General features: G+C 42.4%; 1 protein-coding gene across 1 annotated transcript in view; it reads right to left on the bottom strand.

The window, feature by feature from the left end:
- LOC307234586 (calcium-binding protein 8-like) overlaps positions 1–24,117 on the bottom strand; it is a gene marked incomplete at both ends in the record, with an annotated part of 59,467 nt that extends 35,350 nt beyond the window's left edge. The window contains 2 exons of the mRNA XM_080006388.1: positions 13,320–13,441; positions 23,915–24,117. Of these exons, the coding sequence (XP_079862514.1) occupies positions 13,320–13,441; positions 23,915–24,117 (325 nt within the window). The remainder of the gene's footprint in view (positions 1–13,319; positions 13,442–23,914) is intronic.
- Positions 24,118–25,443: the final 1,326 nt, after the last annotated feature.

Raw genomic sequence — 25,443 nt, forward strand, 5'->3', positions numbered from 1 at the left:
AAATATACACAATTGAGTCAGCGACTGTTGCACTCACTGCTCAGCGTGCAATCTGGTCCTCAGTGGAAGAAGTCAGCAGGATCCTCTTTGCTCTCACAAATGCATATTTCATAAATGTGCCTACACACAGGAGACGGCTTATGGTGAGACAGTAAAGAGGGAGGAAGAGAGAGAGAGAGAGAGAGAGAGAGAGAGAGAGGGCGAGAAAACGAGTGAGTGAGTGACAGGCTGCTTGCATTTTTAAATAGAAGCGGAATGTCACTTCTCTGACTCTCTGCACACTATGATTGCATGGCATGCATGAGCAGACTTTTGAACGCTGAATTATTTGAGTCTGGAGGACAGGATACATGGCTCTAACTCTGGAGTGCAGCACAGACGGTTTTGGAGGGTCTTTTAAGTGGCATATACAGCTCTGCTTTCAGTGGACGTGAACTCTAGGGGTGGGATTCACCGGGGATTTCATGATACGATATTATAGCGATACTTGTGTCCCGATACCATAATATTGTGATTCTTTCTGATTTCTTTCTCTAGTATTATGATACTGCAATATATTTCAATACATTGTTCATTTCTTTCTCATCTGTTAGCAGTAAAAAGTTTAAAACGCAACTTTCTTCTCTGTTTTGGTCTTCCATCCACACAGAGCTTAAAACACTGATGTTGATACATCAACTTGCGCATGCGTCAGGAACCTACGAGCAATGGCCAACGAGTCCAGTTTGTTTACGTGTGGTCAGTAGGCTTGGGCAGATTAACGATTAAATCCTAAATCGGGTCATGGATTTTTCCCCCCACCCCTGGTGAAATCCTAGACACTGAACTTTATAATTAAAACTTTATAAATAAAGTGATTTTGGAGGAGACTGAGCACCCAAACCACGCTGAATGGAAATATGACATGAGGCTGATGGCTCCTGGTGTATCCGGGATAGTGTACTATGACTTCTACATACATACTATACTACATGTGTGAAACTGAACATCATCACCGCACCTTTGAGGTCATATAAAGAAAATCACCAATCAGGCTTCCAGGATCAGGCTTGTCTTGAGCGTTGTAATGCAATTCTTACATGGTGCGCTGGATTCAAGATTCAAGATCTGTATTTGTACAAGCACACATACATGTAGTAAAATGACCTGGTGCATGTGTAGAAGCATTAAGTGCAAAAAAATGTTGTTCTGTGACACCAATGTGCTTCAGAAGAACATTTGAAATTCTTTGGTTTATACTATTTAACAGTACATCTAAATATCAAATATAAATGTGTGTCTTTGAAGACAAGAGTCCCATCTACAAAACTATACAAGATTCCAGGTTTTGAACAGAGAATGAATGAATGAACAGACCTCCCTTTGAGTGAGTTTGTTTTCTTTGTTGCACAATTCCTTATCTCTGGTTGGAAAAAAATTAAAACAGATAGTTTGCATGTGCTCTGCATGAAGGAGCAGAACAAATTCAAAATAACTGAGGGAAAATAGAGTGAAGTGACTTTTCTTAAAGTGACCTTCTGTGGAGGTTTGAGAATGACTTTGGCCATGACCCAGCTGAACAACGGCTGAATCAATAAGTAAGTCAACGCATTGATGGCATTCCAAAACTGTCCACCGGGAGAACAACGTAAGCCCAAGACAAAGTAATTAAATATTAAGTATTATGTACCCAACCCACTTATTTAAATGGGATGGATGTTTTGGCTGTGCTTGACACAGATACCACAGGGTAGATTCTGAACATCATGTTCTATTATTATTGCTATCATTGGGAGAGCTGTTACTACTGAAACACTGTCTCAGACAATACATTTACTAGATCAGTTGTTTAACTAGTACTATCATTCCAGCCTCGTTGCGAAACACAGCTTTCATCTGCCGTCTGTACTTACATTCAGCTGTAGAAGTGCTGCTGCCTGTTAACTTTCTGTAACTTTCTTTCTTATGTGTATTTCATTTCGTCTTCTTTTTTATCTTTCTAGACTTGCAGGGTTTTACTGCTGCAACACCCGAATTTCCACCCCGGGGATTAATAGCGTCTTCTCTGGTGCAGAGAAAGCAAACCACCAGCGTCGTTTGGAGTAATACAATGTCTCTATAGTTGGTCGTTTTTGTCAGTGTACATATGAGAACCAGCGCGCGCATGCACGCACACACACACACACACACACACACACACACACACACACACACACACACACACACACACACACACACACACACACACACACACACACACACACACACACACACACACACACACCTTTTCAAAGATATAAATCAAAGCTATAAGGAGATATTTTTTTGCGACTCTTGGATAAATCTACCCCCAGAGTACTTCTCTGTGTCTGGGAGTTGTTTGGAGAGAATAACAATGATCTGGCCAGGTTTAATCTATTCGTGTGACTCAAGCTCATTCATGCACAACTACTCCCTATCTTCAAGGCTCCCAATGTGCGGGGGGGGGGGGGGGGGTAAAGAGACGACTTCCCAACTTCTTGTCTGAATCAGGTTGAGCCAAGTTTTGGACCAAAGTGGCAAAATGAAACAAAGGAAACACGTAAACAACATCTTAGAACAAAGACAATTGCAATGAGCTCCTGCAGTACACGCTATTGTGTGTTAATGGTGCTACTTACATATTCAGAAAAAAAGTTTTTTCCATGGACTGTTGATCTTCTTAGCCAATAACACATTCTTCAAATGGATTCCCTACATGTAAGACAGCAACAACCTGTGTTTTGGTGTCCGTACCTTTATCTTATGGGGCGTCTTCGTAACTGTATGTGCTTTCATATCATTTGATGTGACATCATGAAATTTAATAACTTGGCTGCACTACAACGTTTCCTTGAGGGACGACATAGTGGTTGGGTTGAGTGGAAGCGGATGTGTCAGTTGGAGCGGTCTTGCAGTGGTTTGCTGTGACATCGGCAATGCGTCAGAAATAGTTACAAACACAGCTGCATCTAAAACAACTACCATCTTGTTCTTCGGGTTTCATTTTCACTTCACAAGCTTTTGAAATGCTGAAAGGTCAGAAAGACAAAAGCTAATCCCCCCCCCCCCCCCCCCCCCAAAAAAAAACCCCATCCCTTTCATGGATTAGATAAATTGATTATGAATAAATGCTGCTGGAATAGAGAAAATCTTTTCGTGCTCCAACTAGAAATATACAGAAAATATGAGCATACAGTGCTCACCTACTGAGATATCAACCAAATGCTTGATCATGGATCAGCCCATTCAACATGGTATATTATAGTGCTCCAGAAATAACAATCAAGTGACCAAAATCACATACAAAAGAGCAAATTCCAAACACAGGGTAAGTACAATTGTGGTGTATTTTTCATCAATATCTGATAGGGGTGCAACAGATCCCGAAACTCACGGTTGGGATCGTATCACGGTCTTGAGTCAGAGATCAGACCATTTTTCGTATTAGCAAAAAAAAACCCCCAAAAAAACAACAAAACGTTGCTTCCCATTTATTCTGTAAAACACTTAAAGCAAGGAACTTTTTCCCAGGGTATAAATGAAAAGTTTCACAAAAGTTTTTCAAAGAAAATGTTTGAATAAAATCTAAAATATATAAAATATTCAATACTCGATTTAAATTAAAATGCAACATGAGGCACGTATGATACCTTCTCCCTTTAAACATGGTAGTGAATGAAAAAATAGGATTACGTAGATCCGACCACGCAACTCCAACAAGAATTCCGGCAAGAAACCAATTTCTCACGTTTATAACAAACTAAATTTCATGGAAAATCCTTTCAAAATGAAGCGAGTTACAGTTCATTTTGTAGAGAAGTCTGCATCTGTCAGTACACATTGCAGACGCACAGCAGCTCATGCTGGACATCTGGTCAAGAAGCAGCAACATAGCACCATGTACCGTGAACCAAGCGTGGCTTCAGAGTAAAACACAGCAGCATCTGTCTTGTCCATCTTCTTTTTACTGCAACTCTGCATCGAGATTTATGGAACCATGACTTTAAAGAGTAACAGCGCCACTATGATGGTTTAACTTTTGCAATTGATCCGTGGTTCACATGCGAGCCGAACCGTGGGGGGGCCGACCTGTATTGATCGCGGATCAACTACGTCCCGTTACACCGCTCATATCTGAAAATACAACCTTGCCCCCTCCGCAACTCACATATGACGACAGAGAGCTCATCGATAAATTATAAAACACAGGCACTGGTGACAAAACAGAGTTACAAACCAACAACAGAAAGTCAGAAAAGAAACCGCAACAAGCTTTCTTCAGTCACAACCTTAATGCCCAGGAACGTCGCCAAGAGTCAAGCAAAGCATACACCAAAGACCATAAAAAATAAACATGTGATGCCGTCTGGTGAAGTCTTTTCAAAGTCTCCAAGTCCACCGCTGCCATTTACTGATGTCTCTGAAGCTGACTTTGCTCCAGGCTTCGGTTCGGCAAATTCCCTGTCTAACCCTATCTCATGGTAGACGGCTTGCGTGTGCTTTGCATAAGGCAGCAGAGCAAAACAAATATCTGAGGGAAAATAATAGAGCAGAATAGGTGCCGGAGCCAGTTTGTCATTCAGCCGCCTCGCAAAAGTTGGCACAAAGTCTTTCAGGGTCAATGCCGCCTCACTGAAGTAGATTTAAAATACAGGGAGGGCCGACCGATTAACATCCAGTCTCCCGAGTGCAGATATTGCACTGGTGAAAAATACTTGGGCAAACAGCATCGTTGTAACAAGATTTTCAGTGTTTCAACATGCAGTTCACAGTCCTGAGAATGTATTCCTAATTGCATTTTCAAAATAATTTTGAATTCCTACCAATATATGAATGTTATTGGCTGAATGTGGACGCTTCAGTGCCATTATTGGTCAGATTATAGATTAAATTAAATACGCTGTTATTGAGCCGATGAAACTCGTCTGGGACCAGAGGACGTCCGGTTGGTTTGAGATTATCAAGTCTAACGTCTCGGCTACTCCAGTGTGAGAGTCATAATCACAGGAATTCAAAAATACTGGCAATTGTCCCGGGAGGCCGGGTATTTAGGTTTATGTGCAGTGACTATAAAACATTTAGATCACAGGGGATGGTAGCTCAGGCGGTAGACCTGGTGGTCTAGTGATCTAAAGGTTGCTGGTTTGATCCCAGGCTCCTCCTGCTAGCATGCTGTAGTGTCCTTGAGCAAGACACTTAACCCCTAATTTTAAGTCACTTTGGATAAAAGCATCTGCTAAATGTAATGTAATGTAAATAGTATGTGTAAATCTATAATAAAACTTACTCTTCCCACAAAGTTCATTTATCACATGGATAAAATGTGGATGTTTTTACATTTTGACTTGAGAAATTCTCGTCCTTACTGAATCTTAATATTAAAATGATGTAGAAATGATGACAGTGAATTTAATATGTTTATATGTTCCATATATTTTAGATGTTGCTCTACCACAAAGTTCTGGGCCGCGGCCTGCGGAGCTGTCCATGGTCCTGCAGGTTAGCGCGCCCTCTGTGGTTCAATGCCACTTTTGACCACTTTATCGCAACTCTCCATAACTTTTTGTTGTTTTTTCTGATGTCTTTTGAGTTTGATAGGAATTATGGAACCGTTTTTGTCGCCTTATTTGCACAATAAATTATCCGCAGTTTAGACAGGTTGCTTTTGGAGTGCTCGTTTAAAACCACCAGGAACTGCTCGTTCCGCTTTCCTACGGATGCCATGACAGTAATAAGAATAATAACAATAATGTCAAAATATAATTTCCAGAACACTGGAAAGTCTGGGCGTGACACTCGCTTATAAATGCACTTCAGCTGCGGCAGGTCTCTGCAGACAGTAAGAGCTTCACTCTAACTGTGTGTGGCTGTTAGCGCCGGTGTTTGAGAAATTGAAGCTTTTTGCGACAAGAGAAGAACGGGGCAAATTTTGCACCAAATGTATGAATAATACCCAATTTAAATACGCGCAATTAGCACTGCGCACCGAGACGCTACTTGCGTGGCAGCACAGCTAGCGGTGCATTTCACCCTTTGCGGATGCTTTGTGAATTAGACGCTTGCTTTTTCTGTTGCTTGCGCTGGTTTTCACAGTCGCTTAGTGAATTCACCCCGGATTGTTTTTAATGACACATCAGCATAACTGCTGACGCCCTCAACATAAGCTTTTCAATAATACATCCAGATCCTGCTGTTTGAACTGTGAGTGTAGCATCTGACCAGGCCTTAGGCCATAACTAAAAGATGCTTTGTGCAAGGGTAGCGCCTACCGATGGACCAGGTACATGTGTAATCAAGTCATTAACTGCATTAGGCGTTTGCCCTTGGCCTCTCTCTCTCTCTCTCTCTCTCTCTCTCTCTCTCTCTCTCTCTCTCTCTCTCTAATAAAAAGTAAAAAACAGCAGAGCATCCCTATTCTGTCTTGATTTTTCTGTCGAAGATTTGTCATTGTTATATTGATATTATTTTCAGAGCTTGAAGCTGAGCAGGATAAAGTGGCGCGCCGGCAGTCCTTCTGGTCCCCAGAGCATCAGCTCTCTGTTTTCTGAGTAACAATTCCCATACAAATGGCGTCAACAACCTCAGCATGTGTTGGTGTTTGTAACAGTTGTGCAACTCCTTCCACTGGTCGAACGCGGCACTGAACTCTAACCTTCAAGTTTAAATCTGATTGGTGCTTTTAACAGAGCTTCCATCTTCACCTCTCAACAGACACGAACAGCAGAACTCACTTCATCTGCAAACACTGACACTTCCTGCAGTGTTTTTTAATGTGTAAACCACACCACAAACACACACAATCAGGAACATTGTGTCGATGGTTTTATTGCGTTTTGTAAACTCCAATACTAATGGCTAGTGCTGTAATGGATCGTAGTTGATCCGTACCGCTCGCCCCCCCACGGTTCGGCTGGCATGTGAACCGCTGATCAATTGCCAAAGGTTAACCATCATAGTGAAATACAGTTTTACTGGCGCTGCTACTTTTTAAAGTAATAATACCATAAATCTCGATGCAGAGTTGCAGTGAAAATAAGATCAACAAGACAGATGCTGCTGTGTTTTACTCTGAAGCAATGATTGGTTCACGGTACGTCGCACTTTGTTGCTGCTACTTGACCACATGTCCAGAATGAGCTGCTGTATGTCCCCGCTACGCATCTGCTCATCCTCCATATTGGATCGGTCAAGAGCTGCTGGTAAACAAATACAATGTGCATTCACAGATGCAGACTTCTCTACAAAATCGACTGTAACTCACTTAATTCTGTTCTACTTTAAGTTTTTTACAGAATAATTGGAAAGAAAAGTTATATATGTCTCCCTTTTTTTTTTTTTTTTTTTGCTGATCCGAAAAATGATAATTCATGACTGAAAACCATGATAAAATCCCAACCGTGAGTTTTGTGATCCGTTGCACCCCTACTAATGGCGATGTATATTTTACCACAAGAGTCTGAGACTGTAATCCACCGTAAAAAAACACTTTAAAGCTCGAGGAGAAGACTGCAAAACGCACAGGTTCCTGCCTCCTCCTTCTTAATTAAGCAACTTCATGCTCCCACACCTGCCAAACATACGAGCGCAAAACCTTAAAATGGATTTCTGTCTAATGCTCACGTAAGTCTTGGCCGTAATGGTCAAGACTTTATGCAGTACCAGCTTATCAAGGCAATGCAATGTTTACCGCAGCAGGCCTTGACACACCCCAATTTCACATCACACTGCATTTTAGTTTGACTACTTTTAAACATTGTGACTGCAGGCCGCTCCGACTCCACAGAGCTGTGACAGGATGTTCACAAGGATTATGCTGATTAATATGATCAAAATAACAGATGAATATGATGTAACTTTATTCCATTCCAGTCATTTATTTATCTTTATTTACAAAAAGGATGTCTCTCTTGTTTAATTACTTTCCAAAACAAACATGGCAGCGGATAAAACCTTACGTACCAAATTATAGATTCCTGAGACCACTGGGAGTGAGGAATGCCACCACTTGACTGGAAATCCATCATAAAACGCCCTCAGTTGATACAGTTCTTCAGTTGATGCAGCGGGATTTTTATTTTCTTATTTCCTCTCACGGCAAAGAACAAGAGGCTGACGCAGGCCAATTCCATAATTTAACAGCCCAAAACAAAAGCAATCTACTGCGTTTGTTTAGGGCTATTAAATGGCGTATAGCCTCTTTAAATATCGTCAGGCAGAAGGGTTGAATGTGCAGAATTGGAATGCGGCGTAAGCAGCAGCGGGGAATGAGAACAAGATGGTTTATATTGTATGTTTATTGCCAATCATTACTGAAATGTACAGGCAGATGTACACATCGTCAGCTCAAGACGTCTGCTTGTAATAATGATGAAAATAAATAATAATAAATAAAATAAAGGATCAACACTAGAACTGGACAATATGGTATCAAGATGATGAGATTCGTTTTTTACCGTGCAACTACATCTCTAAGTTATAATTAAGGATATATTTTTGATGCATCTCAGTAACCTAGAGATGTAGAGATGTACCTGGGAGTCCACATCACAGAGGACTTAACATGGACTGTACACACAGACACTCTGGTGAGAAAGGCGAGGCAGCGTCTTTACCTCATCAGGCAGCTGAGGAAATTCCGGGTCTCGGTGAGGATCCTCAAGTCCTTCTACTCTGGAGCAGTGGAGAGCATCCTGACAGGCAACATTACTGCCTGTTTTGGGAGCTGTACTGCTCAGGACAGCCGGGCCCTGCAGAGGGTGGTGCGTTCAGCTGAACGTACCACTTGAACTACCCTCCCCCCCTTGCAGGAGTTATACACCAGGAGGTGTAGTAGCAGAGCCCGTAGGATCATGAAGGATCCTCATCACCCCAACAACGGACTGTTCCAGCTGCTGCGTGGGGCAAGCGCAAGCGCCTCCACAGTCACACAGCGAGAACAGAGAGACTGAGACAGAGTTTTTTCCCGCAAGCCATTAGAACTGTCAACGCTGACCTCACCAGGGGTCCTCACTGAGCCACACAAATAGGCTCCACTACCTACTGTACTATTATGTAGCATACTGTACCGCATACTGTGTCACTGTTCAGGGTTGTTCGTGATGCCGTATTGCTGCGCCGTACTGTTGTATACTGTGCTGTATTATCCCAAACAATACCTCACTTTATTCACAAGCCACTTTAATTCACATGCCACTTTAATGGACATATCTGTATATACATAATTGCCTATTCCATATACATAACCATATTCCCTCTATCTATTCCATTTTATTTCATTTGTATTTTATTTTATTCTATATATTTTTATTTTTTATTCTATAAGTATTCGACTTAATGTATTACGTTTTAGGAGTCAGTTAGTTGGTCTTTTAGAAATAATTTTTTTCCGAGGACATATTGTGTGTTATCACCGGGTGCGTTGCATTACATTTCACTGCATATATGTATGAAAGTATGTATATGTATGTGACGAATAAACCTCTTGAATCTTGAATCTTAACCTGATTGCTGAGTAACCTATTTCTCAGTAACCTGATTTATTTTTCCTTTTCTAATTCCTGTCAAAAATACTTTCATTTAACAGGGACCAATACAAACAACTTACCAAGGCGGCCTCTCTAGTGTTGAGTGTTGAGGAAATAAAACAAATTTCAGTCCAGGCGTGGATTAATCTGTAGTTTTAGTTATCTTATTGAAAAAGCCATATGGATATACCTTCAAATACTATGTTGCCAAGCCGTACTTTATGGCCTGGTTCCGTGAGCTGTTGTGATGCCTTGCTCAAGGGCCCCTAATGGTTGTTTACTTTGGTGAAGAAGGCAAAACATAATGTCTTTAACTTCTCTATTTCCCAATATTGCATTCAGATTCAGTCTGACAACTTTACAGTGAAGAATATAGTATATATAAAACACAATTTTTTTTTATTCTGACTACCAAAAACCTAAATATATATATATATATATATATATATATATATATAGTATAATATCTCTCTGTGTACATCTTGAAAAAAATATAGTTTGTAAATCAGGAGGGATTTGGTTGACCGCAAGAAGGCAAAGACTCTTTCAACCACACATGTTTGTCTTCCCCACTGCACCACATTAAATCTGTGAACTCAAATGAGAAAATTCATGCAGTGCCAAATATCTATGCATATTAAAAATCCAGCAGCATCGTTGGAAGAGCTGCTATTACGACGCACTCCACGTCCAATCTGCCCGGCAGCATCACAATGTGGCCTCATCGGATTAATATTTTGGGGGTCTCGGCGGGTCTGGTTTGCTTGGTTCTTGGTGCAGCAGCCATGGCTGACTCGGGCAGCCTATTATCGATCAGGCTTACTTTCTGCGGGCAGGAGTGATTACTTGGAGACTCTAAGAAAAAACAAAGGGTTCATGAACACAGCCGTAGCTACAGTGCTGCTAAGTGATGCCAAAAGCAGGAGCGGGCAGAACACATAAGCGCTGGTGAGATATGCTACGCTGAGAGTAATGGATCACACGTCTTGGGGCTGGAAATGCTCGGTGCTCCCAGATGAGGAGCTGCTTGCTTGTAGATTTGTTTGTTGCCGTGTGGTGTCACACTGCGCCAGACTTAAGTTCTAGCCGTGTCCCGCCGTGCTGAAGCAACATTGTAGAGGTGAGAGATGTGCACGTTGATGTGACGATCTAACTGTATACGTAATGTTGTGCCAAGAGGACATGGATAATGATGCTTTTCCATTGTACAAGTGGCATGGTGCCAATCCAACGCCCACCAAGTCCCCTGTGAAGGTGGGAGGAGTCTGGGGTTAAGGGCTGCTGCTGCAGGACACAACAGTAAATAACAAACAACCGATCTTGAAAGCTGAACTTCTTTTCTGTACTTCTTCGTCAACTTTGTTTACGATCACGCTTGGTCAATGGACTGCAGTTAGGGTTGGGCGATATGTCATAATTTTCCAACCGGCAGCCGTCAGCCCAACAACGGGCGATTGTCGAAATATTCTGTCTGCCCGCTGTCTGGAGCAGAGGCAAAAAAAAAAACAACTCTGCTCTAATTCTCTGAGATAGGTTTACATTTTTCATTTTCAATACAAATAAGAAACTAAGGAAACAAAATAAATAAAAATCTTTCTCTTTGAGATTATATTACAAATTGCTATATTATAATCACAAGATTTGCATATACAGCGGGGGGTGCCCAAGCACCTGCTCCTTTGCCCCTTGATGCCCCATGGTGCCCTTTTTATCAGGTGCGTTTTTTGGGGGGGTTTTTAAGCGTGGATCGCAGGAGCCCCGATGCGCCTCTCCATGCGCCCCTGTCTCCCTCTTGCTTTGTAATCCTATTTGGGATTATTTTGTTTTTAAACCGGACGCATCCAACAAGCCAAAGGACGTAAAATAAGTCATTTGCCGGACGGAGCACCGGGTCTCACTGGCCGCAGTGAGGAGATTCGGTTAAAACAATCGCTTAATTAGGCATTTTTAAAGGATAGCAAAATAAAAAATAAAAGGATCAAATCGTGTAATTATCCTGGAGAAACCCTTCCGGTCTGCGTCTCGGCTCCCCCGAAGGAGGTGGCGGCGGCTCCCCCGGATAACAGGTCTGTCTGAGTGCGCTCTGCCCCGCCGCGTTGTTCCTCCAATATCTGAACCCAACTGAACCGTACCAAAGAAAGAGAGAAAGCCTGTTTCAGAATGACCTAAAAACTGGGTTTACGGCTATTTATTTCTTCTTTTTGAGGATTTCTCTGGACGGGCAGAAGCAGCAGCGTAATACCAGTTCCTATTCGTGCACGCTTTGAATTGTGCTTTAAAGGTCGTTAAATTAGCCCCCCCCCCCAAAAAAACAACTGCCAATTACCAGTTGCTGATATATTGCTCTGTTCACCCAAGTCTAACTGCAGTATTGCTTAATGCCACTCGGTACAAGGACACACCAGGAGATAAAATCGTCACAGGTACTTGGGCACAAGGCAAAACAAAGCTCCAAGGGTGATGGCAGAGCACAATGGTGGAAAATCGCTGTTAGTCCCATATATCAGGGCCTGGTTGTCTGTAATGTTGAGATCTGTGCATGAGCTGTTGCCTGAAACTTAAGCCTCCAGCTCCCTGGTGTTCTCAACATTGACGTTCCTGCTTCAACGACTCACATTTTTACATTTTATGCCTTCACGATCTGCCCCAAAAACTCTTTGGCTGGCATGATAATGAAAAACTACTGCTTTGTTGACATGCCAAATACCGATAGTTGACACGGTTAAAAACACTATGACTGGATCATAAATTTGGCAAGGTATGATATATGGGTGAACAAAACAAGATAAAAAATAATAATATCCACTGACTTAGAGATGCCAATCCCCTCAAACATGGTCCGCTACTTTCAAATCCTCAGCGGTTCGGACAGTAACAATACATTTCAGAATGTCATATTTATCAGAAAAGGAATATATTACCAATGTATTGTATTGCAAAAAGAATGACAAGAGGTGAATTTGGGAAGGAGAATGGGAGTTACCAAATCATACCATTCATCAGCATTCCGCACCAAAAAATGAAGCGTTTATCATAGTATCTCCCAGCAGTTCAGAAAACACAGATCTAAGTTGAGATTTAGGCGCATATTTGTTTAGCCTCTTTCATAATTAACTTCCTGTCACGTGTTTGTGACCACGCCCCAATAATAACATAGCATAAATGTCACCTTAGTCACAGTCTGGATCAATTCTCTATTTTTATCCAGTTCAAATACTTGACACTAAATCCACCCCGGCGTCCGCTGCTAACGACACCTCAACGTCCAGCCTCAGAATTAAAAGTGACAGGGTTGTGAGCTTCGCAGGGATCATTAGGCTCAGCTCTCATGTTTGCTTCTGTTTGTCTGTCCCGGCATGCCGTTCAATCGGTTTGTTAAAGGAGATATACAAACACGGCTAATGGCTCGTGGGCCCCGGTAAACATCCCCCCGAAGCTGTTCGGGAGGCCGGTGGGAGGAAGATGGAGCTGATTGGAGTAAACACCTATTGTTGCAACCGACTGCGAGCCCATTCAGCTCACCCGGGAAACTGTTCCAATAGTATTTCCTCTTTGACTATCTAACCCCTGTAAACACGGAAGCATTGGCGAGTGAAAAAGTTAATTTTCTATTTAACAGCGTATTGAATAATCGATTGATGTTTCAAACACCTATCAGAAACACCTCTCGAAGAGATGTCCGCCTGCTCTTTTGAACTACCTGCCTCAGGTGCATAGAACAGTGTTAGCATCACTCTTTATGGAGCTGAAGATGGCGGCAGGACATAGGGCTGGGCCCACAACCAACAGGCTCACCGTCGAGCTCCTCCACGGAGATGCTGGCCAGCACGTCACTGTCGCTGTCCGACAGCGAGCGACTCAGGTAGTTCCCCTTGTAGAGCAGCCCTGCCGTCACATGGTGGAACGGCATCTTCTCCCTGAGAGGAAAACAAGCAGCAGAGGGGAAAAAGGTCTTGAGATGGCAGCGATGTGACCTCGGGGAATGGGGAAGCGCGGCTAATAGTTTAAGGGGTGGTTTTGGGCATCTTTCAGGAAATTTCAGGATGGGAATCCAAATTATTATGAACACATTTGAAAAAAAAGGGATGGCTGTTGGATTGATGCATTTAGGGTAATAAACAATCAAACTTGAACTATAAAAGCAAACCGTTTTAAAGCTCCGTAACTGCATGTGTTTACAAAGAGCAGCGGAAACCGTAAGTCCAGATGTGGATGAAGCTCTGGAGTGCAGAGCCGGGGAGTCCAACTCATTTTAGGTCGTCGGCTGGATTGGAGTAAACACCAATTATTCTCGGACGGTTGCTGATTTGAAGTTGTGGTTGCGACATCGGTGGGTGTAGGAAAGCAAACTCGCACGACCAATGTATCGTACTCAGACGGCTCAGAACATTGTGATCAATAGAGTGATCAAGTGATCGAGCTACAGCTGAGCCACAGGGCGGGGACGTTCATGTCGCGAACAGACGGGATTACATTGGTGGACGCTCTGTCATCATGTAGACTTCAGGGTCTTCGGACCTCAAATTTACAGAAACATTTGACTGTAAATATCAGCTCTGGCACTAGTGTAATTGATTTTGCATAAAGCTTTACCATGATTTTAAAAAGACAGAATCACACATTTTAATTTCATGCCTTCCTGCATGTCTCTAAACACTTAACACATTTAGACTGAACCAAAAGACCAACTTCAAATAGGAAAATTATGTTTGCCATTATGTTCGTTATGTTCAGGTTCACAACTTCACGAGCAAATTCTCAGTGAAGGCACATTTTGTGATGGACGTGAGCGGTGCCCAGCGTTTCCAGGCGGTAGCTGTGCTCTGTAACTGACCATCGTCCCAAAATTACATTTGGACATGCTTAAGTCACCATGCCATGGCTGCTTTAAATATCGTGTGCAAGTACATGAATTCTGCACCGGTACACGTGGGAATTATTGTTCAATAAATGGGAGTCGAAGGCTCCAGGGGAATATAAGGGCACATGGAGCTGAGAGATATAGAATGAGTACTCCCCTCTTTCTAATTGGATTTCATTTTGATGAAGACTTTTGTGAAAGTCGCCTCCGGAAACAGAGAGAGCTGTTAAAAGCTGTGGACATTACACTTTACCACTTTTAATATGGTTGTCTTAAAAATAAACTGTATGAGTTGGTGCTCTTTACCCGGTCGGATCCACATCATATCTCTAAAGAGTGAAGCAAGTTTGCCATTAAATCAGAGACCGTCAACAACTTAAATTCTCTTGACTGCTTGGATTTATCTATTACACTTGTATACAGCACTTGAGGAAAATTATCTTAATGCATTTTACAATTGTCTAAAAGGAATGCATGACAAACTTAAGTAAAACTAAACAATAAAAAACAACAACATAATTTTAACTATTTCCTGCTGTGAATATCTCAATCATATCAAGACCAAGCAATATTTTTCGGTAGGACTTGCTTTGATGGACCTTGTATTACCAAATATTCAGGTTTTTATTAACAACTGAGAATCCTGTCTGTTAGAAAAAGGAGAAGAATCTTTAATTATCACGCAACACACCAAACTACAACACATGCACACACACACACACACACACACACGCACATGCTTTGGATGGTGGCCGGTGAAATGAGGCCTCTGCATTTAACTCATCCTGGCTTGTCCTTCCTCCGGGGGGGCAGCCAGGAGCAGTGGGCAGCGTTCGTCTACGCACCCGGGGACCTGGTGACGAGTGTCCATCGCTGGTCAGACGATGACGTGTGCATGTTTTTGGGGGGGGTCCTTACTGACGTGAGGTGGAGGAAACCCCATGTGAGCACGGGGAGAACATGCAAACTCCACACAGAAAGGCTCCTATTTGGGAGATAACCCGCCCGGAGTACGGTGCCAACAGCGCCCCAGGCGGGAATTGAACCCAGGACCTTCTTGCTGTGAGGCAGCAGTGCAATGCACTGTAGTGTTGTTGTGTCGTGCCGTTGTGTATTTATGTTTTAATTGTTTAGTGTCCGTTAGAAAGAATTGGTTTTGGTCAACGTGTCCTGGGAGATTTCAATTTCCCGGACAAATGGGAGAGATTCCGGTTTATTATTTGTGTTTATTGAGCTTAAAAACAATTGATAAGCAGGCTATATAGAGAATGACATCACCAAGGCATGTCGATTGATTGAATATTCAAAATAAAAGAAACCCCTTTAGTTTAACTATTTTCAAAAATTAATAAATAAATATTAAGAATTGAAATCCAATAATTTCATAATTTCTTCTCTTTCTTAATTTTGATAATTCAATATTAATAAGTGCAGCTGCTTTAATTAACATTTCATTAAAATAAAATTTTGATTGAATCCATAACAAAGTAAATATGACAAGTAGGTCTAAATAAATAATAACGTTTGTGGTGTTGTCCGTATTTGTCGGGACGTCTCATCAACATATTTTAAACAGTGAATATTTACCGTCTGCTTTGGGTCGGAACTTAAATATCCAAAGAAACACCAAGCTATCGATGTATGTGTCCCAACAACACATGATCTTTCTGCTCGTCCTCAGCGTCCTGGAGCCTGCACTTCGTCTCCGCTCCGTGTGCGTTTACAAGCACAACCTGTCCACGAGGGAGAGGGCGACATTTTGACCGGAGAGATTTAAATTTGTCGAACTCGAACAGATTTTCCCGGTCAAAAACCAGCAAATACCGGATAACGGAAACGCTGAGCTTCTTAAATTCAGTGTCAAAGTTGGACATGTAAAGTAAATGGGATCCAGGATAAATGAACAGATTCTTCCGAATTCTGCGATGCACCAATAGGGTTACCATTCAAGCGTAATCTCAGCAGGACAGACATCAAAGTTCAAATACCTATGTGGCTTGCAGAAAAGTGAAAGCAAACACTAAATCTGAATTTACTCACATCGTTGACATACAATAACATAAAAAAACACAAAGTTTTATTTAAAAAATAAACGTTGTACAAGGCCCTCATAACAAGTGTCTGGCCCCGGAACTTTGGCGGTTTGTTCATATCTACTCCTTTCTAAAGGCTGCCCCAGACAAGGGAGGTGCAGACCTTGTTCTCATCAAACAACAAATGTGTTCATGATGGTAACATACTTAACATTATCTTCTTACAATAACTGTAATGAATCTTGTTATTTATGTATATTTTAATGATAGTTATCTCATGGTGGAACACATTAGATACACAGTGACGTGATCCACTGAAACAAAGCTTCATTCTATCATTATAGGTCATTAATGCTGCATCTTTGATTATACAGTATAATGTGGCCATTATGTTGATAATCATTTTTTTTATTCAAGAAACTGCATGAGAAGGCTGACTATCTGAATATTACACACTGGACTGTACAATGCACTTCCCAAATACAAATATAATCCCTAGTAATACCACTTTTGTCAGTAGAGACATAATGAGTCAGGCTGCACCAGGAGCTTGATTAAAAACAGGGGTGTTATGTTAAACAAGTGATAATCCAAGCGATGTTTGGAATTTACGGAATTCCTTGGCCATACAATACGAGGCAGTTCCAAATTGCAAGATTCGGGAAAGAAAAATATATATATATATATATATTTAAATCTCATTTGTCAGTGCTAACTGCTGATGGAACAGATCTGCCACTTGCTGCATCACAATCTCAAAGACCATATTATTTATACAATATTTGTGGCATTTTTACGCCATTTAAAGTTTTTCTATGGGTCTCACTACTGACATGCATCGATTCCATACATTTCAGACAAATAACAGATTTTATCAAAATGTCATTCTGTGTTAAAACAGACTTAAAAATAGTATTAATTAAAGTCATCCCATTTGGGGGAAAGCAGATTTGATAAGACTACGGTACTGGACAATCTCATGTAATATTGTTGGGGAATCTATTAAGTATGCGTACGAAGGAATCTCCAATCAGCCCAAAACATTTCATAAGCAGTCTTCCGTTCATTTCTGAATGTTTCATTACCTAAATCATCAATTATTCAAATGCTTCACAGCTGGAAAATTAAATACCCCAGCCATTGCTCTTGTCACCACTGGAAACACTTGTACACACAGAGGCAGCTGTTTGTTGCTCTCAGCCGTCCTGTGTGGACACCACATGTTGAATTTTAATTACATTGATCAAAAATACGAAGCGTATCCTCCAGAGTGACAACGTACTTTTACTGTTAAAAACATTAATCACGATGATGGATAAAACTACTATCCCTTCATTTTTTTCCCCTTTATTTAAACTGATGTCTCAAGGTGGGACGGATCTATTCATAATACAGATACTATAGCTGTACCTGTACTGTGTGTGTGTGAGTGTGTGAGTGTGTGTGTGTGTCTACGGTGGGGGTGTGTGTGATCCCTGGTGTGAGAGTGGAGGGGCGTTCGTTCTTTCATTTGCAGTCGCCTCACGTCATTTGCATCTTTGACTCTGTTTTCTAAAGCAATGCGATTATCCAGCCGAGAGCTCCGCCCGACCGCTGGTGGATTACTGAGCAGCAGCGAGACACCGGGTCAACACCACGAGGAGAAGCAGAGCGACTGTTCCCTGGCCAAGATGCTGCTACCCGTCTAATCACAGAACGAGGGGACAAGGAGGAAGCAAGCTGAAGGAAAAAGAGAAAGAAAGAAAGAAAATGGATATAAAGGAAACAAGGAAGGAATGTAGACAGCAATAGAGGAAGTAGAAAATGAAGAAATGTAGACAGCAAGAAAGAAAGTAAAGAAGGATTATAGCGATGAAGGAGGGGAGGAAGTAAAGGAGGCAGATATCTCTAATCTCATCTTTTAGGGATAATATCTTTAATCTGTTCCTCCAAAGACAGCCTCATGGTGGGTGCACAGGGTCCTCACATCCTGAGAATTGTGGAAACGCCACAAGCCGTCACATCACAGGCACAGCGCTGGCGTAGACCCGCCACTGAAGGACCGGAACCACAGCGGGGACACAAATGAGGGGCTGTTATTTCATGTCGAAGTTGACCGTCCGACTCTAAATGTTTAATATTGCGGGGGCGATCATCCACTAAATCAGTAACACCCCCAAGTACAACAGAGAGACCCACCGCCCGCAGCATCATTACACTCGATTAGATTGATCGAAGGTCTAAACTGAACGAATTTACTTTCCCTTCAGGAGGAGTGGGGTATAATTACTTGCATCAAGATGTGTCCCGGGTCCTCAGACGTCCCCCGCAGTAAATCCAAGGTTAGTCAAAACCCCTCACACCCCCCCCCCCCCCCCTGATTTTACTGCTCGCTGTGATATCCCCGTGACATGCAGGCGAAAAGAGATGAGAGTGGCCTCCAAGGATCGATTTTTTTGTATTCATTTCAGGTGATATCTTTCTGTCATCATAAACGTAGACCACACTATAGTGTCACGCAATATGACAATGTCTTTATTTCCTGGGAATGCAAAATATTTTGCCATATGATATTGCGAAAACACTATACACTACAAGTGGAAATATCAAATGATTACCCGGCCACAGATTGAACATTCTGATTTACAGCCTGATTAAATAGAGCTTTGGAAATGAGTCATGGATAGATAATTGTTGAATGAGACATTCATTTATCACTGAGCGAGCTGCTGGCTGTCTTTCCTCAACTCTTTCATCATGATGAAATTATTTTTTCATGCAGCTCCAGACAAGTTGTTCTGTAAGTGGGCACAGCGGCCCCTGAAGAGGTTCAACGCAGTTACAAAGAAAATTTGATCCGAGATTGCATTCCCAGGAATCACCCCATTCAAAAACAACAAAAAAAAAAAAAAATACTTTATTTCCAAACAGCCACGACCGTCGCTCCACGGGCAGTGCGGACAGTTCCGCCATTCAGTGAGAAATCGCTAACACCCTGCCCTTCAGGACAGGCTTGAGTTCCGTTTCAGGAGCTACACCCTGAACGCTCCACCTCATCAGGATCTTCCTCCGCTTCCTCCGTTCCCACTTCTCGGTTTGTTTTCTTCCACCCAACCACTTTCTAACCCTCTACCTGTCAGTTTGTATAACTCTAAAGAAGCGCAAAAATAAACCTGTTATTCAACTGGGCCACTCTGTTGATGTTACCTTTTCATATTGAGGCTTTTGCTGACCAAGACCACGACGTCCATTTGGTTCGACTGTGAATGACATGCATGAGTCTTTTAGGATGGAGGCATCTGCTGAAGGACATTGTGCAACATAATGGAGCTTGTTCTCAGGCTGTTTTGCCCCATGACACCATTTTTAGGTCACAACATTTTTCATCAAAAGCAATTACACTTTGAGGAAAGTTCCTCTTTTTCCCCCTTTTATTATTATTTTGGAGCCAGCGCCGCTATTTGGATGTGCTACAATTCACATTTAAGGTCATACGCAGCAGACTGAGGCTAAATAATAAATCATTCTTACTGTACAGTACTTTCAAAACTGATAATTCTGGTCAAAGTGCAGATATTCCACATTACGTATTAGGAAACAGTGTCATGTGAATCAAATATCAATATATCAGTCTTGAAATGTCCCACAACCCTGTGTGTATATGAAGTGATGTCACGGTTGAGAACGTCTGATAATATAATCATTGTTCCACGGACAGTCCAGACAGCTGAAAGATTCTCTGCAAGATAATGACCATGTTTTCATATGTGCGGCGCTGATAAATAGTGCTTTCAAGTAAAGCTTCTTGGGGCATCTTGTTGGCATAGAAATAAATCTCCAGTCCCTGATTAGCCATTTCATACTGTATATAAATATATTCATTTAGGATTTCAGAGTAAGAATTTGAGCGTGTGCAGGTATCTACTGTTGCGGTTATTTCATGTGAACTACAACTCTTCAGTTCTGCGACTAACAAGGCTTGCACCACAATATAATTTAAGGTCATATGAGTGTAGTTAGAGAGAGTCCTTGCAGAGTAAAACTCAATTACAGCAGAGAAATAAATAAAACCCACTACCTCTGAATCTGTGTGTGTGTGTGGTTATGTGTGTGAACAGGAATGCACAAAGGGGCAATTCTAGGACACTAAAGCTACACTGCACATTGAAACCATGACAAAAGGAAAAATAGTTAAACAAAACACGTTGCTGAGAGGCAATGAATTATGCTGCTGTCACTCATTGTCCTATGCGATGAATCAGCGGGTGCAAAGCCACAGAGCCCTGTTTTCACCTCTCCTGGCCTGAGTTTCATGTTCAATGGCCAACGGAACTGAATAATCCGAGTTGACTTGAAAACCCCCTGTTCTGCGGTACGGGCTGGCCGGTATTGACCAGATCAATGATCACAATATCTTTTACAAATACCACAATTTAGATAATTCGACAATATTTTGGGGATGTCTTTTGGTGCTTTGATAAGATATTTACACACAAGAAATGTTTGAGGAACAATCATAAGTAGAGGCATTGATTAGAACAGCTACAACAGAAAATTGCATTTGCTTTACTGCAATTCGGCCTTAAACACAACATTTAACTACAGATCAATATTATGATAACCAAAATCAGAGACAATATCTAGTCTCGTATCACGATCATCGATGTTATAATTACAGTCAATACCTGTGGTTAACGGAGAAGTGCACACAGCACAAAAGGTGAACTGTGGTGCTGCATGAGCAAATCCACCTGATGCGCCTCTGAAAGTTCAAACCCTCTGTCACATTGAGAGCCAAAGCAACGTCCTGAGGGCAAGAATGACTAATCGCAGTGCAACCTGAATAACCCAGCACAGTTTTATTCATAGCGTGCTGAATGACAGGGAGGCCAGATGGCAGCTTCTTACCAGACCATGCAGCGCAAAAACCACCGGCAGTTGGGGATACATGTAGAGAGCGGCAGCAGAACACCGCGGACAGACAGGGCCGACTAGGATTACGTGCGTCAACAACTACAACATGCATTTCAGACTGCACCACATGAGCTACATGGCGGCGTGTTGATACGTGTCAAGTAGTCACTGTAACAAGATGAGAGGCCACTGAGTCACAACTGTCTATTTAACAGTTCTGTTTACCGCACAGGTGGTTTATCTTTGTATGGCAGAACTTTGTTTATCTGAACCTCAATTATCCCTGCGTACGGATCAACTGAACAAGCTTTCTTCCCCTGTCTCACCAGCTGGTGATCAGGCACTGCCGGCTGTGAGGTGCAAATCAATACGCTGTCATTGTCAAATGCGTATTACAGACAGAACTCTCATGCACGCAGGCTAAATTTAAAGTCAGAGAAACAGATGCAGGTATTATCAGATGTTTAGATGTTTCTGACACAGTTCACTGTTTCCATTTATGTTGATTGATTTGGGAGTTTTTATGCATTCATTCATGGTTCAGCCAACCAGCCCAATGGGGATAGGATGGGATGTTAGGGCAGAATACATACAAATAATCATTAATGGTTCATTAACATTGGACAATTAGTCCAATAGTGATTGCTAAAGCAAGCCATGGAAACTACTGCTCCTCCTCCACACGGCTTCTTAACCTTCGTAGTAGAGGAGTCCTGCAACACCGGTCGTTTGGTAATGGAAGGGTCGTCCATGCTGCACAACCTAAAATGAAACCAGTATGGGATATAAGCGGCATTGTTCACGGGGCGGAGACACATCTGGGGGTGAGACCTGTCCAGAGTTGTTGTTGAGAGCTTGAAACTTCAGCAGCCGTGAAGGTCACAGTGGATTGACTGGCATTTATCAACAAAATTTGTGACCCCCACTGATATAGAGGCCAATTAGCACAATAAGTAAATCAAATATTACTTATTGTACCTTTAAAGAGAGCAAATATAAGGTTCAAATGCATCAATAGTTAAAACAATAATGGAGTCAATTATTAATTGGTAAATAACAATTTAAATTAAACTACATTTTAGCAGTGAGATAATCGTTATATACGGAGTAGGTGCAACAGGCAGTAATGCCCAGCAGGTTATACCTGCTACCTCTACATTTACTGTGCCATTCAGTTTCACTTCAAAATGTGATATTAACATAGTTTGTGGTGATCATTTGTCATCACAAGCATTTTGTACATTATAAACTTGTTTTACTGTCATTGTGGGGTATAAATCAATCACATAGATCAATCAAATAATCCAAAAACAGATAAGCCGAATCTAAGAAAGATTTGTTTTAGACCCAAGTGGTACTGCGGTCACCCTGATGTCTCCCTTATAAAGTATTTTGAAAAGCGTTGACACTGAAAATTTTGATGACACTGTACACCAGGGCTGAACTTCATAGAATTAAATATGTTGCAATTGTTTTCACAGCTATTATGCTTGAAAAAAACAACTCAAAATATGGTTATTTAAGTCTACTTTTCTATGAGTTGTTGAACAACAATAAACCAATAAAGGCACTACTGTTGACCTTTTCAGTGAGGCTCTTTTGGGATTGAGTGACACAATCCAGACATGTATCTCAAAGTCAACATCTTATTAATTTATTCTACGTCTTAAATTAAAAAAACCTTCACATCAGCTTTTGCAATATAGATTGCAAAGATAGCTATAGATAGCACTGTGCAATATAAATATTTCAAAGCGCTGATATTGTGATATCAATATAAATCCAATATATTGTGCAATTGTACTGCACTCTCACAGCCACACAATAGAGAGGCATCAAAAATGCAAAAAACATAAGCCAATTGAAAGCAGTTTGGGTTTCTCTACAGAAAATCCCATTTCAACTGATGGATTTAGGCACTGTGCATTGGCCCAGTGCCTGTATGATGTACTGTATAGTATCATCAGGCATTACTTACTCTATGATATGACTCAATTTTTGCCATCTCACAAAGATACAATTTGAGGAAGCATTTGATATGTGGTGATGCAGATCCTGAAGTGTTGCCTATCCTGCTTAGTGTGTCATCACGTACAGTACGTAAAGAATGAGATTTATTTACACTGTTCACACTAGATTGGTTCTTGATGTGTATAATGACACACAAGGAAGAAGAAGACCTGGCATGGCAAGACAGCACAATAAAATGAAATCCCAGAACTGCAACATTACATGTTGATATACGTGAAAGAGGTATTGCAGAAATAAGTAATAGAGATACAATGACATGTCATTAACATTTCTCACCAAACCTGAAGAAAACACATTCCGTATCAAACACCCTTGCATCTACTAAAAATGTCACCCCGTAAAGAGACAAGCACTACAGGCAGATTGAGATGGAACACCAATAAACTATATGAAAAAGCAACAGACACCCAAACCACTTCATAGTGGAGACAGATTGTCCCAAACCGCTTAGAGAAAGAACAGCGTCCCACAGCCAGATCTGAAACTACAGCAAGTGCCAGTTTACTCCACATGTGACATGCAGGGAGGGTTTGTCTCTCTCACCTGACCCTCCTCCCCTGCTCAGTTCTTACCCATACTGGGGCCGATTGTACTCGGCTGGATGCTGCAGCACCACAGGCCCCCTCGTGGGACTCTCGCTCACACCGCCCATCCCGTCCATCCGGCACGGCACGCCCGGCAAGCTTCCGTTCACCTCGGACCGCGTCCCATGCGCCACTCCCTGCCCCGCGGGCTCTCCTGCCTGGGGATCTGGTTCTGTGACCTCCTCCTCCATCGGTCTAGCTCTGTGGCGTGGTGGCGGACTCCGAAGTGCAGCTCCAGCAGCGCTAACAGACCGCCTGTCCCCGAGCCACTGAGCCGGACTGCCTCCACAATTTTGGCTTCTCCCAGAGCGGCAGCATTGGTTCACGGAAACACCGCCGTTAATATTTGAGCAGTGGGAAGAGAGCAGCAGGTACAGTGGCTCTCTCTAGCTCCACTCCCTGACTCCCTGACTCCCAACCCCTCCCTCCCTGCCTTCCAACCACCCCCACCCCTATTCCCCTATCCCCCAATCCCTCTCCCCAATGCAAAAATTCCTCCACATGGGCAGAGAGAGTGGAAGGCTCATTAGCGAGTCTGAATGACTGAAACAGACCTGTCAGCCTGGGCTGTGCGCACAGCAGAGAGAGAGAGAGAGAGAGAGAGAGAGAGAGAGAGAGAGAGAATGCACATCTCATTGGAGTGTGCTGGGGGATGCTGTGAGGACACACACCGGGATGCCGCAGGACACACACACACAGGGAGGCCGTGAGACACTCGATGCGGAAAGAGCCCGTGTCGCGTAAAAGAGGGGGCCGCCGCGCGTAAAAGGCGTGCGCGACTGGAGCAGCGTGGGGATGGGGACGGGGACGGGGACGCTGGGGATGAGGGTTCCGATGAGCATCCCTCGCACCTCCTGTACATCGCACCTGACAACTGTTTCATCACCATGGCAACTCATCAAGGTTGACAGAAATCACATTCATTAAAAAATCACATCGTCTCCATCGTGGGTAGACGTGGCACTCTGATTCATCCGTCCATCTGAGCGTAATTCGGGGGGATTCGTGGCGGCTTTAGATTAAAAATAAAAAATGAAATGGATCGGACCTAGATACGATTATTGTTGTAAGTATATTCCCGCTTAACTGTCCAAATCCATTCACTTCAACACTGAAACGCTGTTAAACTCACTTTACCGGTTCTTTTTACACCTCTCAGTGAAGCATTTAAATAGACTCATGTCATTTTTTTTAAGCGACAATGGCCCAGGAAAACAAACTGAAATAACTGAATATTTAAACACATCGGAAGATAATGGAGTATGGTGCTTCTGGGGGATCCGGACAACAGGTGCCGGACTGAGTACAACACACTGGGGATTAAACGCAGACAAAAACAACAACAACAACAACAACAACACGTCGTTAGTTCGAGCATCGACACGGTCATTGGCGGGTCACTTCGCGCCGCTTACCTCTGGGGGTGATCGCCTCGGAAAGTAGTGAATCGGACCCGCAATCGACGCCGAAGTCGCGGTGGAATCCAGTTTTAGACCCGGCTCGGCTCCTCTTCCCGC

This window comes from Zeus faber (assembly GCF_960531495.2).
Source record: "Zeus faber genome assembly, chromosome: 9".
Classification (NCBI taxonomy): domain Eukaryota; kingdom Metazoa; phylum Chordata; class Actinopteri; order Zeiformes; family Zeidae; genus Zeus; species Zeus faber.